At 36.1% G+C, this 21,467-nt stretch overlaps 1 protein-coding gene and 1 long non-coding RNA gene across 21 annotated transcripts in view; one reads left to right on the forward strand and one right to left on the reverse strand.

The window, feature by feature from the left end:
* ROBO2 (roundabout guidance receptor 2) overlaps positions 1-21,467 on the forward strand; it is a 1,536,637-nt gene that overhangs the window by 1,474,369 nt on the left and 40,801 nt on the right. For 12 of the 20 annotated variants that reach the window (XM_084801525.1, XM_084801512.1, XM_084801523.1 and 9 more), the window contains 6 exons: positions 2,862-3,044; positions 10,090-10,132; positions 11,533-11,660; positions 14,424-14,705; positions 15,120-15,245; positions 20,016-20,169. In XM_084801525.1, the coding sequence (XP_084657651.1) occupies positions 2,862-3,044; positions 10,090-10,132; positions 11,533-11,660; positions 14,424-14,705; positions 15,120-15,245; positions 20,016-20,169 (916 nt within the window). The remainder of the gene's footprint in view (positions 1-2,861; positions 3,045-10,089; positions 10,133-11,532; positions 11,661-14,423; positions 14,706-15,119; positions 15,246-20,015; positions 20,170-21,467) is intronic. The other 8 variants (XM_084801527.1, XM_084801514.1, XM_084801521.1 and 5 more) reach the window with 1 other exon arrangement.
* LOC311608902 overlaps positions 1-21,467 on the reverse strand; it is a 62,444-nt gene that overhangs the window by 22,393 nt on the left and 18,584 nt on the right. The window contains exon 2 of the long non-coding RNA XR_014783180.1: positions 1,090-1,216. This is a non-coding gene — a long non-coding RNA (uncharacterized lncRNA). The remainder of the gene's footprint in view (positions 1-1,089; positions 1,217-21,467) is intronic.

Raw genomic sequence — 21,467 nt, forward strand, 5'->3', positions numbered from 1 at the left:
CTATGTGAAAGCAAATTTCACATGAAACTGTAGTTAAACTAACAGACAAAAAAAAGAAAGAAAGAAAGAAAGAAATTTATCCATACCAAACAGTACCTCAAATAAGAAATAACAAATATGAATTGACAAAGTTTTAAATAAACTTCCTTAATAATAAAACTGTTTTTTTTTAAATATTCACCCTTCATACTCATCTTGGAGAGTTGGTAAGCATCAGCAGAGCTACACACTTCCACAGGAATAGGTGCAATTGAGTCTGATGTGTCCATCTAAGTTACATTCCAACGAATTACTTTATTCTTCATCACTCTCTAATGGGAGGAAGATACTACCTTTCATAATGTTTTTCTCCCTGGAACCATAGAGTATGATGAGTCCCATCACTTTTGTCTGTGCTCTATTTATGAAAATTAACATCCTTGTTTTAAAAAATCAGCATAAGAAGTAATAATATATAATGGCTTACAAAAATAGTGCATAATACAAAAAAAAGCATTTTAAGGACTCCCTTTAAAGTGATGCAAGACTTCTCTTACTCTTTGCCCTGTGCTATATATCAAGGTTTTGGGGTTTGCTGTTTGTTTGGGGGGCTTTCTGGAAACTGTTATTAGTGAGAAAGGTCATGGGATTACATATTTAAAGTATGATATTGAAGTACAGCTTTTTATGTTTATATATATAACATCTACAGGTGCATATATCACACAAGAAAGATATATTGCAAAATTGAATTTATTTTAAATTTAAAAAGGCATAAAATATTTTTCAGTAATGAAACATATGTACATATATGTGTGTATAGCTATACGTGTGTGTACATATGTGTATATATAGGTAGATATATATTTAAGAAAATTCTAGAAGTTATAAGAATAATCCTGAAGTTTGAGTTATTTAACAACAAAATAATGTTTCTTATTCATAGCCCAGTTAAATATGGGTTAGAATAAAAATGACTGCCCTTTCCATTCCAGAGTTATTCAGCAATTTATAATATTCCAAACAAGAGATTTTCTATCTTTTAAAGACATGATGACCACCAACACATATTGATACCAAATACGTAAGGATAAAAAAAAGGATTGAGACCTGCCACAGCATTGTTAAGGCTTAGAGCTGAAAACAACAACGTGTCTCGCTGCTATCTTCAGACCATTGGCTCATGTCCAGTCACCGCTGGCAGGGAAAGCTCAGAAATGGGTGTGCATTTTCTGTCCTGGAAACAAAGATCAGCAGAGTTGATAAGCAAGTACTTGAGCTTTGCATGCTCTTCAAGCCTAACAATTCACCAGACAAGTCTGAAAAGCCAACCCAGATACTCCTAATGTAACCTTTTGCATCACATCAGACAGAGCTGATGCTCCTGTTAGCTTCTTAGAAATATTCCATAGATGCTTATGTCCTCATCTAGCAAGTACCTCAACTTCTGCAATCTTGAGGGTTTGATTGTTCTTTGATTTACAACCATTCTATGCATGGGAAGTGGTACAGGGAGTGGTTTCCACTCGCTGGGCACAAGAAACACTCCCATCTTCTAACTCAGCTGCGTAGGACAATTCAAGACATCTTGAGGTTTACCACCTGCTCTAAGGAAGGAAGACTCCTTTAAAAACTGTTGGACTGAAAGACGATGTGAAACTTCATGTTAGAATAATAAAGGGAAACTTCTTTTTAAAAAAAGAAGAAAAACCAAAGAAAAATGACAGTGAATCACACACACACACACACACACACACACACACACACACACACACACACACATATCTTTTATATATACACATTTATAAGAAACAGTAGCATTGCCAATCATCTGAGTCAGGGGCAAACAGGTTAAGTTCTTGACCCAACCTCAGAATTTACCACCTAAGAAGAGGCAGAGAGAGTTACCTATTGAGGAGGTCAAACACCATGTTGTCTATAGCATATAACAGTGCTCCATAAAACAAAATAAAATTAGTAAGATGTGATCTGCTGGACTCTCCCTGTTATATTTTGCTTGCAATTTACCTTTTGAATACTTTTTTTTTTACTAAATATTAACTGGTTAGAAATAATATTGATATTAGGATCACTTGATTCTCATTTTATAAGTTTTTAATTTTTAAATAGGTCTTAAATTTGTGTTGGCCAATGTCATGATGGTTCTCCAAGTACACAATCTATTAACTATGGATTGGTATTTGCTTAATTTATTTTTTACAGATATAAAATTTTGAAATATATCCTGTCCTGATTCGGTGTTCAAAGTCAAATTTCTTTTAACTGCGCTCAGGAAGTGCATGTGTTTTAGTATCTCTTATTGTTTTAATTATACACTGAGCTGCAAGAATTGATGCTTTCATAATTGCTATTGTTCTATACAGTGAATTTTTTGTCTTTTCAGAATTCAAAGGGTATTTGTACATAACACCTTTGGTGGAATATTGACAGTTATATAAAATTATATAAAATTGTGAATTATTCCACTTGAAAACAAGCAAAAACAGTAGGAAAAAGCAATGTGCAAGTACTTTTCTTATGAGAGCTTTGATTTTAAAAAATCACTTTACCAGTTTGTTAAAAGTATCTGTTGTTTCAGTTCCTAATAGTTTATTCAAATGATTATTTATAATATTATAAATCTATAAGTGGTTTAGAATCTGTCCTTCACAAATTAATAGAAATATAATCTTCTTAATGAAACTCACCTGATTTTGAATTTTTTTAAACTGAAAGTATTCTTATCAGTATTCTGACAATCCCTGCCTATAACAAACACCAACTATGCTTTACAAGGACAGATCAGTGCCTGTGGCATAATGTGCTTGTATTCCTGCAATTATTTCTCTTAGTGTTTACTGACACAGTTGTTCCTTCCACAGGGGGACGTAACGAAGTTGTTATTACTGAAAACAATAACAGCATAACTGAGCAAATCACTGATGTCGTGAAGCAACCAGCATTTATAGCTGGCATTGGTGGTGCCTGCTGGGTAATTTTGATGGGCTTTAGCATCTGGTTGTATTGGAGAAGAAAGAAGAGAAAGGGACTCAGCAATTATGCTGGTAAGAGACTATTTTCAGCTATAAAACCCTCTTATCTTTTGGAATGTAATGCGATGAGAGGAAGAAATTGAATGGAAAAACAAATGGATGATTTGGGCTTGTTATAAAAACCTGCTCTGTAAAATGCAATTATAAGCAACATGCTTCAGTGCGTTGCTCTTGACCATATCGTTTTATGACCGCAGGCAATCTTTCTGCTTGTACCTCCAGTGAAGCATAGCAAGAGTAGACACTGATAAAATGCTCAACTGTTTTTCTCAACTAGTTCTTCAAAAATCACACACACACACACACACACACACACACACACACACACACACACACACAGAGGCCTCCTATGCTATAAAGACATCTTTTGAGAAGCTTATTTAGGCAAGATGTTATTAAAATTCTCAGAGAAAGAAATATTTGAAAATCAGCATTTAGTATGCCACAATGCAGATTACATTGGGAAATGTCCCAGATGGAAATAAGACAAACAAGCAAAAATCTCACCAGAATTAATAAAACTGATGAGGCATGAATGAAGTGATTTACTGTTCACTTAAATGGGTGTCTATTTCAGTGTGAACAAGCACTATTCTCTAAAGGAGAAACCGAGGGAAGCCGAAGGAGGAAGAAAGGAATCAGAAATAGAAATAGCTGTAGGAGAAATGAAAGCAGAGACCCTAGATGCTCTACAGCATTACCGGAAATAGTTCCTATAGGAAAATACAAGAGAACTTCAAGAATATTAGATGGTGTGCATTTAAGCATCTGTGGAGAGAGAAAGATAGATGGGCTGGGGGCTAAGACAAAAAAAGAAAGAGAGATAGAGTCTAGAAATGAGAGAGAGAGAGAGAGAGAGAGAGAGAGAGAGAGAGAGAGAGAGAGAGAGAGAGAGACTAAATTTAGCATCAGTGACTAAAAGAATGAATTCAGTACTGAAGATGTAGATGTATTCTATTACAATTTACATTGCAGCTAGTTTTAATCTTATTCCATGACAACAGTAAAATAATACTAACTCCCAGTAAACCACTCTGTAGAATTTCAAGAGAGCAGTTTTAATTGTATCCTATAAACTTGCAATGTTTTGAGACATTGTATTTGATATTCTGATACCTGATAAATTCATTGTCAAAACTGGTTATTAAAACATTTATGCTAGAAATGGAAAATGCAATTCAACATCTTACCACTTACAAAATGCAAAAAAAAAAATGCCAACCACTTAGTTGTCCTGCTTGTGAAGTTACCACATTAAAAATGGCAACTTAACGATAACACTGTTCTTATTTGTCTATAGCATATGAAAATGCAATGTGCTAATGACTAATCAGGTCTAGAAAAAGAAGCGTATCGTATCTTTTGACTGGAAGCCTTCCATCCCACTTCACAATGGTAAAAGCTGCCTGCTTTCTTACCCTTTGTCATCTAATGGCTAAATACTTGCACAAATTATAGATCCTTACCAGAAAGGGGCAGGTAGTAACAACAGGTGGCTAGCAACGTTTTGATCTTCAACAGTATTTCAGTACAATTTTTGCAGCGCAGCCCTCTACCTTCACCCTTGTAGATATTGTCAACCAGCCCATTTGTTCCATCAGGCAATAAGCTATATGTCTTCATGTGACGTACTCAAATACATTATATAAAACATATGGCCGGCCTGATTTAACTCAAGGACAACTTTAGGCTTATTCTTCCAACTGACTTAGTCATAATAACAGAAGATAGAGTGTGGAAGTCACTTTAATGAAAAGTCCTAATGTATTCACATATGGAAGAGTGCCTCTGAAGCCACCATCCTTCTTTACTCACTCCCTACCAATTAATAGGATAGCTCTCACAGCCCTTAGTTTGCACTTTCAGTACAATTACATCAGACAGACATCTCTTCCTGTCTCTCAACAGCAGGTCTTTGCAAAAACCTATGCACTTAACTTGACAATATCTGTTGGTCTTTGAGCTTGACAAGAATTGTCCATTTTCTACTATCATGACTCATTGTGATTGATGTCCAGGAGCTTGGAGGAGAACTGCTAACTCAGAATGTGCTTTGCCCTTCAGATATTTGGAAGAAGGCCAAGCCAGAGAGAAGCCTTTCAAAACTTTAATACTTAATTGATAGATGGCTGCCTCTGAGGATAGATGTCCTTTATCCTTGTCATTTGCCTCCTAGCAATTGATGTTCTCTCCTCGATGGGAAGCAAATGAAAATTTGCCTACTCTCACGGAAGTAACATTTTCTATTTGGCTTGTAATAATGCCTCCGAATTTTCTTTCCTACTCACCAGTCTTCTAACATTTTGAATTTTTACATCTCTGTCTTTACAGAACGTGGGTAATTTGGGGTTTTAAATAGGAATGGACAATTATGTACATGTTCTCACAAGTTTGTCATTATGGTTTCTTTGAATAAGTGGATGGTCAATTCTAAAAGCAGAGAGTAGTGATGGTTTACTTTCCTTGTAAGGGTTTTATAATTACAGAGTAAATATGCTGCATTGGCCCTTTTTTATGCTTCTTTTCATCAAAAATTCTTTTGGAAATTTGTTGTTTGACTATCATAAATACAAAATCAGACAAAATTAGAGTCATGAAATTTCAGTAACAAGATGATGTTTCTGAAGTTTCTAGTGTTTCACCACTACGTGTAGATGATGTGGTGATCTCTCTGGTTATGTCTGTGTCATCTTTAATAATTAATTTATGATGGGAGTCACAAGTTTCAACAAGTCAAGTCAATTTAGAGCTGATATTTAAATCACATGGTCCAAATATGTTTTTTTAAATTCCCGTTAAAATATAGTTAAATGTTTGGTGCAATCTCTGCATTAGACATCATAGACTTTGAATAAAGCTAAACTGATAAGAAATAGGATTGTAGAGCAGGTCAAGTTTGACTGAAGCACCCCTCTTTTCCTGTACATTTGTCACAAGTCTATTCTTAGCCACAAGAAGTAAGAATAAGGGAGATATTAATTAGTGGTGGCACAGAAATAGATTGCAGTGTGAGACACTAAGTCTGGCAGGGTTTCTTCCACACACAGTATGTAGGCAAACCACTCACTGCATCTCTTTATGTCTTCTCTGAAACTTGATTTTTATTACAAAAGCAGTATTTGTGAAGTTTGAGTAAAAAGAAAAACAAAACTCAGTTCCCCAGTGTTGAAACTTTTCTCTGGGCACCAGTGAATTTGTCATATTTACGAGACTACATTAATGGACTAAGCCTTCACTGCATAAGCAAGAATCAATACAAACTAGTATTCAAATTATCCTGGAGAAGAATCTGTTCTAAGCATGTTTTGCTGCTGTGCACAGCCAAAAGCAGAGGAATTTCAAGGAAGTACTGAATATCATTTTGCAGCTCTTCTTCCAGTATTTTCTTCTCTTACTTAAATTCTCGAATATAAATGTCCAGCATGGTTTTGTTCAAGGTTCTGTCATATAAACCCACAAGTGACGATTGTTGTTCAATAGGGCTTTCTATCTCACATTGTATGTGGAGTAGATTTTCACAACTGTAGAACAGGTAGTGACATTCACTGTTAATTTCACCAAAGAGAACAATCTCCTGGTCCCTGTGAGGAAGGATTTTGATTCATAACTTCAGATGCTAGAAAGTGAGAGAGATTTACAAAGAAAATATTAGATGATTTTGTAATACAAAGTGAAAGTATGGTCACAATTATAGTAGTTTTAGTAGCTAAAAAAGCGAATAGATTTTGAAAAAAATCTATGTAATCCCATAACAACTAGATTTAAATATATTATAGGAATATATACATGTATATATGAATAGTATTTGAATATTACATGTATCTCAATGTATTTTTTTATTTTTTAATTTAATTATTTAATTTATATTATACATATGAGTGATTTGTCTGTATGTATATCTGTGCTGCAGGTGCAGGCTGGGCTCCTGTGGAGTCTGAAGAAGGTTTGAGATCTCCAGGTAGTGGAGTTATAGATAGCTGTGAGCTGCCATTTGGGTGCTGGGAATTAAACTGGGTACCATAGAAGAGCAGCCGGTGCTCTTAACCACTAAGCAATCTCTCCAGCTTCTGTTTTTCTTTAAATTTATAATTGTTGGAGTAATCAAAGTGTAATGAAAGCGTTTCTGTTCACTTTCAGAGTGGTATGTTACATCATGTGACTTATCTATAAGGTCAATAGTTTTGAAAGTTCTGCACACATTAACAATTTAGCATGATCGAGGATATAATAACACAGTAAATACTCAATGCCTAGATTTTTGAATTGTTGATGAAATAGAAATTATTTGACAGAGTTATGCAAAGGCAGTTCAATGGTTTTATGGCATTTTTATAGTCTGATTATCTAGGCTTGGTTAATGCTTATTAAAAAGGGATTAATACATTCATATCATCATGAAGGGAAAAAAAGTCTTGGCTGCAACATTAAAGTCTCCTTTTCTAGTAGGAAAATGTGACCTAATACAGATAGGCACTCTAGAAGCTTCTTTTGCTTCAAAATGTCAATTTACTTCACAGTTACATTCCCCCTCTGCCTTCCAGCTCCAGTAGGCATGCCACAGTGATTAATTCCAACTGCTAACATTAGAGGCACAGACTACTCTGTATATGACACAAACTTGAAAAATCCCTTTTTCTCCTGAGTTTCATAAAAAGCAAAATAACTTCAAATATTAATGCAATTCTAAAACATTTTAGATGCGCATGTCTGAAGCTTCTATAGGTTGCTCCCTGGAAGTCCTTATGTCGCAATGCTAGCAGAACTTCCTGATTCTCAGTCAACGTCCTTTCAAGCTTATCTCTGCTGAACACAATGTGACTAGCCTGTGCATAGAGAAACAGCAGCAAGGAGATAGCCAGGCATCCTTCTTCCTCATCCCAGGCTCTTTCCACAAGAAGGGAAATTTTTTTTGAACTGCCTCAAAGCAGTTCTCAAAAGGCAGGGACATCGTTTTTCTGTTATTGACTCTGAAAAATGCTATTTAAAAATCATATACAATTTCCATTGTAAAGATTCTAATTGGTCATAATTTTCCACTTGCTTTTATTCTGTTATTACTTTTTCTCTGTCTTCAAGTTGGAGCACAGGATGAAAAAGAAATGTGCTGTCCTCTTTCCACCTTCATTTAAAAAGTACAACTAGGGACAGGGCTAAGTGACAGACATCTAATCCTGGGTCTCTGGAGGAAGAGCCAGGCTGATGTCCAAGCAGGGGCCAGCTTGGTCTGTACACTGAGGCAGCCTAGCCAGGGCCACAGAGGGATACCTTCTCCCTCAAAAGGACAAGTATCCCACCCCTGCACACTCCCCTCTCCTCCTCAGAGAGGTAGGAGTTCCCTTTGGGTACCAACACGGCCTGCCACATTAAGTCACAGCAGAACTAGGTGCATCCTCTCCCACTGACAGCAAACAAGGCAGCTCAGTTAGGGGAATGGGATCCAAAGGTAGGCATCCGAGTCAGAGAGAGCCCCCATTTCCATTGTTGGGGGATCCGTATGAAGACCAATATACACATCTGCTATGTTTGTGCAGACGGCCTAAGGACAAGTCCATGCATATTGTTTTGGTTGGTGGTTCAGTTTCTGTAAGCCCCCATTGGCCCAGGTTAGTTGACTCTGTAGGACTTCTTGTGGAGTCCTTGACCCACAGGAGGGGGGAGGGGAGGGAGGTTCTAACTATGATTTAAAGTGAATGAATTAATTAAAAATAAAAACAATATAAAACAATTAAAAAACAAGTTGCCAATGCTATTGTGATAAGTGGGGTGTGTGTGTGTGTGTGTGTGTGTGTATCTCTCCATCTCCTCCTTTCTTCTTCATATTTTGACAGAAAGGTACCAAATGAAAGTCTTGTGTCTACCAAATTGTGTGTGAAGTACATTTTAAGTTACATAAGTAATTATATAGTGTTCTGTGAATTTTTCATTTTTGTAATTGTTACAGAGATAGAGACTCATGTCTTCATAGGATTGTTTTAGCTGATCCCTAAAGATTTGGGTCCAAATTGCAAGATCCTAACAATTCTTCCTTCTACAAACACATAAACAGCAGATATCTTTTGCATAAAAGTATGATGATTTAGAGAGAAGATTGAATACAAATAAGCTTGAAACTGTGTGTATACGTTACTTCGCTGTTCTTGTCTAGTCACTTCTGCTGCAGAAATAAAAATACCAGTGACTATGCTCAGCCTTAGATACTTTTACGTCTTTGAGAGGAATATAACACTCCTGAAATAGATATCACTGTGAAGCTCATATGCATGTTAGCTCAACGATTTGGGGAAAGTGATGATGGAGCTGAACTGATATTTAAATCCTTTGGTCAGTACCTTGTTCTATTTTTATGTTCTTGCCTTAGAAAATGGAAGCCATTCATTGGAGGAAGCAAATCATGACAATGGTTTTTCTAGATGGACCTTGGTATATTCTTTTGTTAAGCTCCTTAGTATTACAGAAAACTTGAGATGTTTACACATAACTGGAATTCATTCAGTACCACCTCTTCACAAGTTCCATTCTTGTGAGAATATTATTCCATATTAATAGGAGTTTATGTCTACTGTAAATGTACCCACTCTATGCATAATGCGTGTTAATATCCCTCAAATTATCTGTGATGGTGAATCTATGGAATCAACGCTCTCTGTTGCTTCATTGGCAGAATATTATCAAATGGAATAATGCTAGTTATCTTCAAGGTGTATTTTTGTGTTATTCGTTCAATTAAACATTTTCTTGTTATGGAAAATTATTCCATACTAATGCTATATCTTCCTTTGGGTAAGACTATATATGCACAACTTGTAACACTTTTGATATGTAAATACAAATTGCCACTGTAGCTATTTATTTCATTTGAAGAAACTTGAAATTGTCTAGTAAATTTAGAACAAGTGGTGACTTTGCCCTGAACAAGCCATTTCTTGTTGCTACCTATAAAGTTCCATTAATTATACTGTCTTAGAAGTCCCATTTCTAAATGGAGGCCCAATAGGTAACTGTTCTTAATTGTGATTAATACTGACTACTATGTGTGTATGTCTTCCTTTTATTACAGTAACATTTCAAAGAGGAGATGGAGGACTAATGAGCAATGGGAGGTAAGCTAAGGAGTTTCTTTTTATTATTATTTTTAATCAGTACTGGGGAAATTCTGTAGTGAGCAGCTATTATTGTAATAAACGATCACTTATAAGTCTGAGAATTCTAGGAGGAATTGAATGGCTTACCACAAGGTTTAATGATCTATCTGTTGTGCACTTTAGAGGAATCAAGTCCAGATGTTTCATATCTCCCAGATGCCCCTGAAGAAATTAGTAGTAAATATCACAAGGAATGTGTTCATTTGTTAGCAGGATGTTTATTGCATTAATTAGACATTAGCAAATGAAGTTGCTGTTGTTTAAGACTCCTTATTGGCTCTCACTAAATTGCTGTGAGTGAACAATTACACATAATCGATCACAAAGTAAATGATTCATGGATGATGAATAGGCTGTAGATTGATAGGACTGGATTCCACAACTTTGGATACTCAATTGAAATTGATAAAAGCTGATAACAAACCCATATATCCTCATCTATTTTCCCTTTGCCAATATGGAGATTGTAATTAGGCTCTGGTAATAACTTCCAATCTCCCATTTAATCAATATTTTAGCAAAAAGAGATTAAGTCTAATGAGAGCTAGCGGATATAGCAAGAAGCAATTGAATCTTCTTATTGCAGTTGCCATAGAAACACACATTTCTCTTAGGGATTATACCAGAAGGGGTCTATCAAAAAGTGCAACAATTATAGATGATCTATTTCTTTGTAAATATGCTAATATTCTAAAAAGGAATCAGAATCCCATCTTTACATTAAATACTGGAAGTCCTTATTAAATGTGATAGGAAAGAAGTTTTCCTTATAGACTACGCTAACGTGTTGAGTCACATAATTGGATCTTTTACCTCCTTAAAAAAAAAAATCTTAACTAGCCTGTTTATTTTGAAATGCGGGAAACATAGAAATGTACTATAGGTAGAAAAGTATAAGAAATGTTCATTAATTTTTCTCAAACTATACATCTCCAGTCTAGTGTGAGGGCTCTAAATAAGGGTGACAACCTAGAGAAAACAGATTCAGTTACGGGCTACAAAAATGAGGATTGAATAGTTCAGTTCTCAGAGGAATTATTACCTTGAGATGTCAACTTAGCATAACACTTGATCACAGGATCCTACTATGTTTTCTCTGCCCCGCCAGTCCAGGGTGGACAACTGATTTCATTTGTACGTGGGCAGAATCCCAGGCAGAGACTCTTTGGTCCCACTGACAGTGAAGATCTATGTATGGCTTTAATGAACTACCAGTTATTTAGCTCTTAAGAGCACTTGCAATTTAATTTGAAGTCAATTAAAATCTTATATCTCCTTACCCTTTTCAGCCTGTAAGGGTGATGTCAAAATCCCTCTCTGAGCCCCGCAAGCTAATCTTCATTTCATTTCTGTTTCAGCCGCCCAGGTCTTCTAAATGCTGGTGATCCCAATTACCCATGGCTTGCGGATTCCTGGCCGGCCACAAGTTTGCCAGTGAACAATAGCAATAGTGGCCCAAATGAAATTGCGAATTTTGGGCGTGGAGGTAAGTTGGATGTTCCAAAAATATATATATATATATATATACACACACACACAAATATACATTCACACACACAAATGGAAAAGATAGAGGGAAGCCTGCGGAACTCAGTTCTCTTCCTCACCTGTGTGGGCCCAGGGATTAAGCTCAAGTCATTAAGCTTAGAGGAAGGGCCCTTTACCCTCTTAGCCATCGTGCAGGTGTCAGAATTTTAAAATAACACATTAGGAATATCACCCCTTGGGCCTGGATGGGTGACTTAATGACAAAGAGGTCTTTCAGAGGAACCAATAAGGTGACCAGTACTCACATTAATCAGTTCATATCAACCTATAACTCCAGCTCCAGGGGACCCAGCATCCTCTCACGGATGTCAAGGACACCAGCACTCACACACACACACACGCTCACACATATCCACATAATTTAAAAGTATTTTAAAGAGTAGCTTCTTTTGTAAATAATGCAGTCAAGACATAGTCACAGTGCTGTGCTTTGCAAACTAATTAGGTAGACAACTTGTTGGTCTATATCACTTTAGGTACAATTAATGTTTTAAGGAAATCATTAATAATTGAGAAGAAAAACACTAACTGAACCTTCAGGTTTTCAAATATTATCACAACAACACTAAAACTAGAAACAGGGAACTTCATGTTGTCCCACATGTTTTACTTATGCTGTCCATGTCAGCATGCTTTACCAAGGACCTCTACTGTGCACCATGAAATTTTATATTTATAAAAATATAAATTTGATATTATTACTACCATATAATATATCTATGGAGAATAAATATAGATAGCTAAGTGAATAAGACATGTTCAGAAAGAGACTTCTGGAGTCCATGGTTAATAACTGATATCTTAAATGAAAGGTGCAATCACTCTAAGTAGCTGTTAACACTTCCAACTTTGGATGCTACTATTATCTCTTTGGGTTTTATGTTCTGCTGTGTATTTGGTCTCCTCTAAATAGCTGGTACTTTTCCCCAAATATGACTTCCTTGAATGAAGGTATAAAACATTTCTACAAGAAGAATTGAAGGGATGAATATTAAGGCTACCTCTCTGCTTAGTGTTTTACTCTGTGTGACCCAAAGCATAGAATACGACCAGCACACCAATAGGCATCACCAGGTTGCAAATGAGATGGAAAGGAAGCTGTATGATTGACTTGTAAGCCTTGAACTGTGTGTAAACTACGTGGGAAATGTCTGTGCCTGGACATATCCAAGTCTCTTCTCCCCACTATGTCCTCCCTGTTATTCCACAGCCCACTTTACAAAAATCAATTTGGTTTCCAGAACATTTGACCATCCAGAAATAGTTGCCTCTTTTACTTGTATTTGTATCAGACCACCACAAGATTCAATGCTCAATGAATACATACAAAAAGAATATTTTGAGTTTGTTACGCAAGCTCCATTAACTTCTACGATGTCTTATTCCAACTTAACCAGAGTGTATAATACACATAGACTGGCAAAGATTTTTCCTTATTACTACTCTATTCACAGGTGCACACTGAGGTCAATAAGAAAGGGTTGCAGCCTTTTCTGTATTTCTCTTCAGTATGTTAGTCATTCTAAGCATTTACTACTTACGTAGTAGAAACAACTTATGATAAATGGATGAATGGAAAATGGCAAGTGCTACATCACTGTGGTGATGTCCACTCAGAATCAGGCTGTTGGGAGAATAACAGGCATTCTCCCAAACCATTTAACAGCACTAGGCTCCTCTTCCCCATAGAAATATTCATGAGTAATCTTCCAATACTTCAAAAGTTGGATATAATTCTACTTACTATATGACAGTGATCAAACAATATTTGAAGACACTATGCAGCTGCAAAAGTCAATATAGATGCACTTTCACTTGTAGGCTTATTGTGACGTAACCTAGCAGGTAGAGAGAGGTTCTGTGTCCAGAGCCAAAGGGGTTACAGAACAATGTTACATAAAGTTATGGTTTTTGATTGGTCATTCTCCTTTTTCCCAGCACTCAAGAGGCAGAGGCAGGTGGATCACTGTGAGTTCGAGGCCAGCCTGGTCTATAAAGTGAGTCCAGGACATCCTGGGCTACACAGAGAAACCCTGCCTCGAAAAACAAAAACAAAAACAAAACAAAACAAAAATCTGAAAACTCATTGCTATGAATATTTCCACTAATCAATATTATGGAACATGAAGATTTTAAGAGTAAAAGGTCAATAAGGATAAGAAATTAGGGCAATTCTGAGAAAAATTACTTGCTTATATAAAGCAGTCAACTGTTCAGGAAAAAAAAATGCTATTTGATAATAAGGGTAGTGTAATTTTGGACACATTTTAAATGGTACCATGGTTGTATTCTGAGTCTTTTGTGCTAAAGTTGAAAGAGATGTTTTCCTCTCCATTTTGTAGATTCCCCTTTTAGAAACACTTCTGTAAAATGCTAGCAGTTCCTCTGCTTTTAAAGCCAAGGGAACAAGTGAGTGTATTTTTCAGTTGTAAAACATCTCAGATTTCCAATTCATGCTCGAAGGGAACAGGAAAAGATGTATTAGGCACTGAGTCATGAAGGACACGTGTTGAGCCTGCCTGTCACTGGGGTGGATGATCTGACAATGGTTGTATATCATCTCCTCTCCATTGGCTCATGAAGCCCATCTCTGCTGCACTGCAGACGGGCAGCATGACACATTTATTTTTCATCTTCAGTCCTGATAGTTTTGGGTTCCCGTGCATCATTAAATAGTTTCATTTCCCTGTGTTCTTCGCAGATGTGCTGCCTCCAGTTCCAGGCCAAGGGGATAAAACAGCAACAATGCTTTCCGATGGAGCCATTTATAGCAGCATTGACTTCACCACCAAAACCACTTACAACAGTTCCAGCCAAATAACACAAGCCACCCCATATGCTACTACCCAGATCCTGCACTCCAACAGCATCCACGAACTGGCAGTTGATCTTCCTGACCCACAGTGGAAAAGCTCAATTCAACAAAAAACAGATCTGATGGGATTTGGTTATTCGCTACCTGATCAAAATAAAGGCAATAATGGTGAGTTGGTTTCTTATATCTCGAGAAATTAATTTCACATCGTTTGTGCATGAGACAGAAATTTGTATTTCTCATTCAGTTTTAACTTAGAGATCCATTACAAGGTTTACTACCTGAACTTAACTAATCTGTTGGCATGTATGTATCTGGCACCTTAAGTAATCACTACCACTGCCACCGCCACCACTGCTGAATTCACCATCACACACCAACACCAACTGGTTTCATTCTTTTAACATTTTTCAGTATTATAACCAGCAATCCATCTCTACCTCCATTAGGAAAGGATAGATAAAACATCCCTGTGCTCTCCCACAACATCTGCTTCTGAGTTGCTAACTGCATGTTCTGCATGGGCTTGTGCTGTGAACTAATCACATGATGCCACTATGACCTCTGCCCTTTAACCCTTAGCCTTACTTTACATCCCTGACTACCGATTGGCTGAGGGATTGTCTAATAGAATGCCACACAACCAGTCACAGGATTTCAGCACCACCAGCTCTCACAACAGCTCAGAAAGGAGTGGCAGTCTCTCAGGTTGGTTTGATCACAGTAAGGAGAAATATTTGTTTGTCAAGAGCATATAACCTGTGTTCCTAGCTACCATATTGAATCACAAGCCAGTACTAGGCATTTACCTATCAAATGGCAGTCATTGTTCATAGTGAACTTATACTTCGTTTGGGGGGAGGAAGAGGGATAACATTGCCATTACTCTTTCATTAATTGTACAGTGATGTACATGAAGAGAAACAGAGCCAACTGCTTAAGGGCTGCTAAAGAAGAATGGACGCATTTTGTCCACTCTTAGCCTTACTTATGAGTCAAGGGGACTTTATACATGGTACTTAGTTTCAGGTCATTGATTCCAGAAAATAGACATGATGGAAATGAAAATATTTTACAGCCTTGTTATAGTAATGTTTGGGCAAGGCAGCTTCATATTTTGTACAGGTTTTCTAAAATATCACATGAGGCTTATTATCCATCAAATCACATGATTCTAAGATCAATATGAGCAACTGATATAGAAAATTGTTAACATTTAGTTTGAAAGGCATGCATATAATATTTATGTGGCCCCTTATTTTTATGCTGTAAATCTGAACATGTGTTTGAAAGAAATGAACTGAACTGTGATGCAGCATAATACAATATACAGGTGAAAATGCATTTTGGTATCGTGAAATGCATACCTCCCCTAATATGCCCCAGTGACAGTGTTCTCCCATGTATATTCTCACCTGAAACATGAAGGCTTTGTGGTTGACACACTTTATCTTGTACTTGTATTCATACCTTGTGAGTGTTGGTTTCATCTGTATATTTCTAACTGATCTTGTTTCCCAACGTGTTTTATCATTTCAGATCAATGATTTGCCATTTATAAATAGTAAATTCAAATACTTCTAAACATATATCTTTAAAATATACATAAATAGCAAAGGGTTATAGTGTGTTGATGGTTGCTACCGACTTCAAAACCATAAAGAGTTAACTTTCCACACCACTGGGATTACATTTACTAAATTACTTTTCCTCAGGAGATAGAATCCTCTTAGACTGAAATGTCAAATGCCCTCTTTTCCCTCCAAAACAAGTCACAGCCTCCTGCTTATTGGTAGGACCAGATACATTATAGAATCCAAAAAAATTTTAAACAGATGTTATGAATTTAAAGTGGCTGAATAATACAGGAGAACTTCAGAAATGACCTTATATGTCATTTCTGCTGCCATTTGTATATAATTAGTCCCATAATTGTTCTGTTTCATTAAGAAGTAATTTTGCTGAAGCTTCCTTTTTACTTAATTAAAGATATATAAATATCAAGCAATATATATATAAAGAAAGCTACATACCATAAGCCATGGAGTCTATAGGCATGTGAGCCAGCAGATATTTGATATAAATCCATTTTTATCAGTTTTTAAAAGTTATCTTCAAGTAATTCTAAGCAAAATGTGAATCAAAGCTGTGCTTTCTAATGTTTTTTGAGCCCAGCAATATCACAGATGACATTTATGTGTATATATAGGACTTATAATAAAATTTTTTTCTAAATCTGAATAAAAAATCATATAAATTGGAGATGGAAAATTTTTCAGGAGCTGAGATTAAAATGATTATCCTTCTTTAGCTTACTGTTCAGTTTAAATATGTATAGCATTCAATATTTCTATCTGCTTCGTAAGGATGTTTTCTAATGCTCAGATATAAGAGTAAACCACCCTATGCAAGATAATTGTATCATATTTTAGCATTTATAAATTTCTTGCACATTGATGTTAATAGGCTTTTAAAAGTCACACTGATTAATAAACTTTCATTTCTGAGTTATCTGAGTGAAAACTTTCATCCTTTAAAATATTTTACAATATATTATTTTTAGAAGTTCTAAAACTTCTATTAAAAGTTTCATTATTAAAAATCTAAAACTCACATCATTTTTTAAATGTTACTGAAATAATAATCATATATGCATATTATATAGGTGAAAAGTACTGAATCTTCTTTTAATATGGCAACTTTTAAAATAAGTATATACATTCAATGTGACATATATTATAATTTTATATGCAATATTTTTTGGTAGTGACAAGGTCAAAGTCAGGACCTGCTCCATGGTAGGCAGCTGTTCGACTACTCACAGTTCTTTTCTCCATCTCTGTGCAATTAATTTTAAAATAAATTATTTTCATAGTTTTCCTTCCATGGCTTTCATTTTTTAGGTATTAGAAAAATTTAGATACTTCCGTTTTGACTTGCAGAGAGGTGTCAAATATTTTTTCAAAGCACCAGAAATAGTTGAGGAAGTTCTCACTTAAAAATGATTTAGCTTTTAATTTCAGGTTGCAGCAGTAAACGGTGGTTCATTTAAGTAAACATTCAGATGGCAGAAACAGAATTTAACTACTAGAGTAGGTTAATGCTCCTGCTTATTATAAAAGTACACCACATAGCATGGAGCTAAAGTGTACAGGCTTGTTGATGAGGAATGCTATGACTATCCAAAATGACAAACGGGATACATTTTACATTTCTAGAAGAAGGGAACACCATGTTCTGTGGAAGCTTCTCAGGAAGCTTCTCAGGAATTACCTCCAAGAATCTGCTGTTTCCAAACCACATTTTAAAGCCCTTTGTTTACAACAGTAAATGATGAAGCCCCTTCTTGAATACTAGTAAGAATTTCAGTGTGGATTTACATGAGGAACGAAAGGCAGTTGGGTTCGATAAGGCACAAACAGCTGGCTCCTAGCAAGCTGCTGCTGGTGAAGGCAGATTTCCCTGACGATGTGCGTGTGACTCTGTAGCACTTAGTGTGGGCAGCAGCATCTCACTTTTAAAATGGACACATCACAGTTTCCCCGCTTTCATCACTCAGTTCTCTTGGTGTCCAGATAACAAATCTAAAGGGCTGTGGGAAGTCATGAAGACTGTCTTCATGCAAAGAGAAAGGGCAAAGAGAAAGCACAACTAGGGGTCGCAGGGAAGGACAAGCTGCTAAAGCTACTCCTTCTGAAATATTACATTTCAATGTCAGTTTTATGAAAATTGCTGCAGTGCTTGGTCTTTGTTTATGACTTAGGAGGCTTAAGGATTCAAAGAATCATTTCATAAGGAAAAAAAATACAGATCTACTCAGCAGTGAAGTTTTTACTGGGTTCTAAACTTGGGCTGTTTTTGACATACTCGCTGACCCTGGAAAAGTTGGAGAAGAAAGGACTGCAGAGGTGGCTAGGAGTTGGATGATTTTTAGGAGTTAGAAGAGAGAAACGTTGACTGGCATTCTGTACTTAATCTTTTACACACAATGTCTTTTGTAATCCTAAAGATAGCTCAAGGAAATAGAAATATTTATTTTCTTGTGTAGAAATTAAGATGACATCTACCGACTGACCTCTAAAGTAAAAAGCCCTGACGTCCAGAAATCGAGCTCTTACCCACACAGGCCTAGTGCAGAAGGTGCCTGCTTTCTTTCACTGTGGTACCTTTTCTTCTCAAAAAGTAAACAAAAGGTGACAAAACCATCTCCTGGGTTGATCTAATGGACAGGGGTGCAGCCATGCATGGCAGGTAGAACTGTGTTCTCTGCAATGATGTGAGTGCCTGGTATAGCAATGTTATCTGTTGCTGGCCTTCCAATATATTATGACTATACTGTATAATCTGATTTTGCTAATTCATATTAGAGTAGGTAGAAAAAAGAAACTGATGAGTTTCTCATGAAATATGCATGCACAGATAGCCCCATTCCAAATATCTTACACTCACAAATTTTACTTTAATAAAAAGGAAAAACAAGGGGTCAACACCTCTGTTTACACATGTAGCTGTAAGCTGATGTAAGTTGCTTAGGTACACTGAAAACCGCCTTTGTTACTTTGCTCAAGGAATATTCACCCTTGTACCTACCTGGCTACCATCCTTGTTAATGAACAAGTTATATTTACCCAATTTTGAAAGAATAAGATATATAGCATAATTCTGATGATATTTTGTGTTTTCACAATTCATTAAGTTCATATACTCTCAGACATAGTTTACATACTGCTGTCTTATTTTCTGCTCATATTTGGGCATGAATCCATTTGTATTATACATAGCACAAAACCTAATTACTCCATTTCCATGAAATTCCCTTTGTTTTGGAATGTTATGAAATTCTAAAATTAAAATGGTTGAGAACTGCTAACGTGACATATACCAGGAATGGTTCTACTCATTAGACCCAAAGTCTGAGGTGTATCTCGATGAGGCATGTACAGATTTTCTCTGGGATATAGTTGATTGATTTTTATCTATGACTTTGGAGAGAATGTTACTCCTCTGGATTAATTAAATTGAATAAAATCTGAAGGAAAGGTTTAGCCTGTATCCTTAGACAGTGCATTCTCCACTGAGACAGATTATGTAAAAGAGCATTATAGATGCAGTAAATTTTGACATTTAAAAGAATTTGCTGTGGACCATTATTTTGTCTAACAATAGAAACATGGAAGCAGCAGACGTGAATAAATCAATAAATGTGCTCTTGATAAAGCAGCCAATTTTTTTTTGGTTTATTCAGTTCTGCAGAGAATGCATTGGGAGAGACACAATGCCACTGGTGGAATTCATAAAATAATGTTTTGGTTTGGTTTTTTGTTTTGTTTTTCTGATAGCATCATTTCCACATTTATAGCTTTCTATCTTGTCCTGCTAATCCTAGTATTTTGAAAATATTAATACATCCTGCCATCTGATACACTTTGTTTCTTTGGATGGATGGCCTCTCTGAATACACGCGTTTATTGCTTTCAGGTGGGAAAGGTGGAAAAAAGAAGAAAACTAAAAATTCTTCGAAAGCACAGAAAAACAATGGATCAACCTGGGCTAATGTCCCTCTACCTCCTCCTCCAGTCCAGCCCCTTCCTGGTACAGAGCTGGGGCACTATGCTGCAGAACAGGAGAATGGGTAAGTATGTGGTGTGTGCAGACAACATGGGCCAGGCTCCTCTTCCCTTCCTGTTCATTGAACTGGCTCTCCTTTCTCCACGTTCACTGCATCCTCCTTTACTGTTTGCACTCTCTGTACGCTTTTAGGTTGATAAATATAAAACAGCCCATATCGAGGAGTGAGATCCTTGGCCCACAAGTGCTTTAGATTGTCTGCAATCAGGATAATCAGCTTCCATTTATAATATTGCTTGTTAGTTTGAAGGCAAGTACCCACAGCTCTGTGAACTAAAGAGGCACTCCTGAGGAGGACTGAAAGGGAATTCAAATAACCCTCTTCATCATCCCTTGGCGCTTCCTAATGACTTGATGTCTGGCCTTAGCAGGATGCCACCAGGAGAGCACCACCACAATGGGATAATTGTGGGGGCCTGACCAGTGGGTAGAACTTTAATCATCAGTTCTGATGGGAATTTAGGGACGGGAACAATAAGAGCTTCAAGCCAATGCACACTCTGTAAGAAAACCTTTTTAGGTTAGACAATTTCTTTTGATGGCCCTTAAGTGTGATGTTTCTCTGTTCTTTACCAAGTATCTAACAAGAGTGAGTTTTCTGTTCGCTTGAGTAGTGATTTACTTGAAACACAAAGGCATGGGTAGTGTCTTTATTGCAAAAAGAGTCAAAAATCATTTTACCTAAATTAATATCATTAAATGCTGTTGTCCTGCTATCAGTTTGTAAATCAGTGTTTATTTTGACTATTATTGTACACAGCCAAGAAAACAGAATACATAGATATTTCTTACAATTTTTGTATTACACAGAATTATTAAGATATTAAACATAGTTTAACTGACTACTGGTATTATGGTTTACATTTAAGTTGTATAAATATAATATTATTTTCTATATATTTTTTTTACAAATGCTATCTTTGAGCATTTCACAATGCTGTTTCTACTCTAACTTTCCATTTTGCAGAATTTTCTTCTTTTATATATTTTCCTTCTATTTTTGCACATAGAAATCACATCTATGCAATTTTTATTGTGTGTATATATGTATGTATTATATATATCATCTATTTATATAACAATACACACATATCTTTCCCCCATCTTTCTAATAGACTTCATTTGTTTCTTTGGGATATATTGCTCATATATGCAAAAAGTGATTATTTAACTAATCAAAATATTTTCATTTGAAATTACGTTTAAGGATATGTTTAAGAGCACATCCTTTCCTCTCCTGACTTAGAATTTAAATTGCAATCAAATCTGGGGCCCTAGAGTTCATGACAGAGGCATTTCTAC

The sequence above is a fragment of the Acomys minous genome, assembly GCF_964271855.1.
Source record: "Acomys minous genome assembly, chromosome: 11".
Lineage (NCBI taxonomy): Eukaryota > Metazoa > Chordata > Mammalia > Rodentia > Muridae > Acomys > Acomys minous.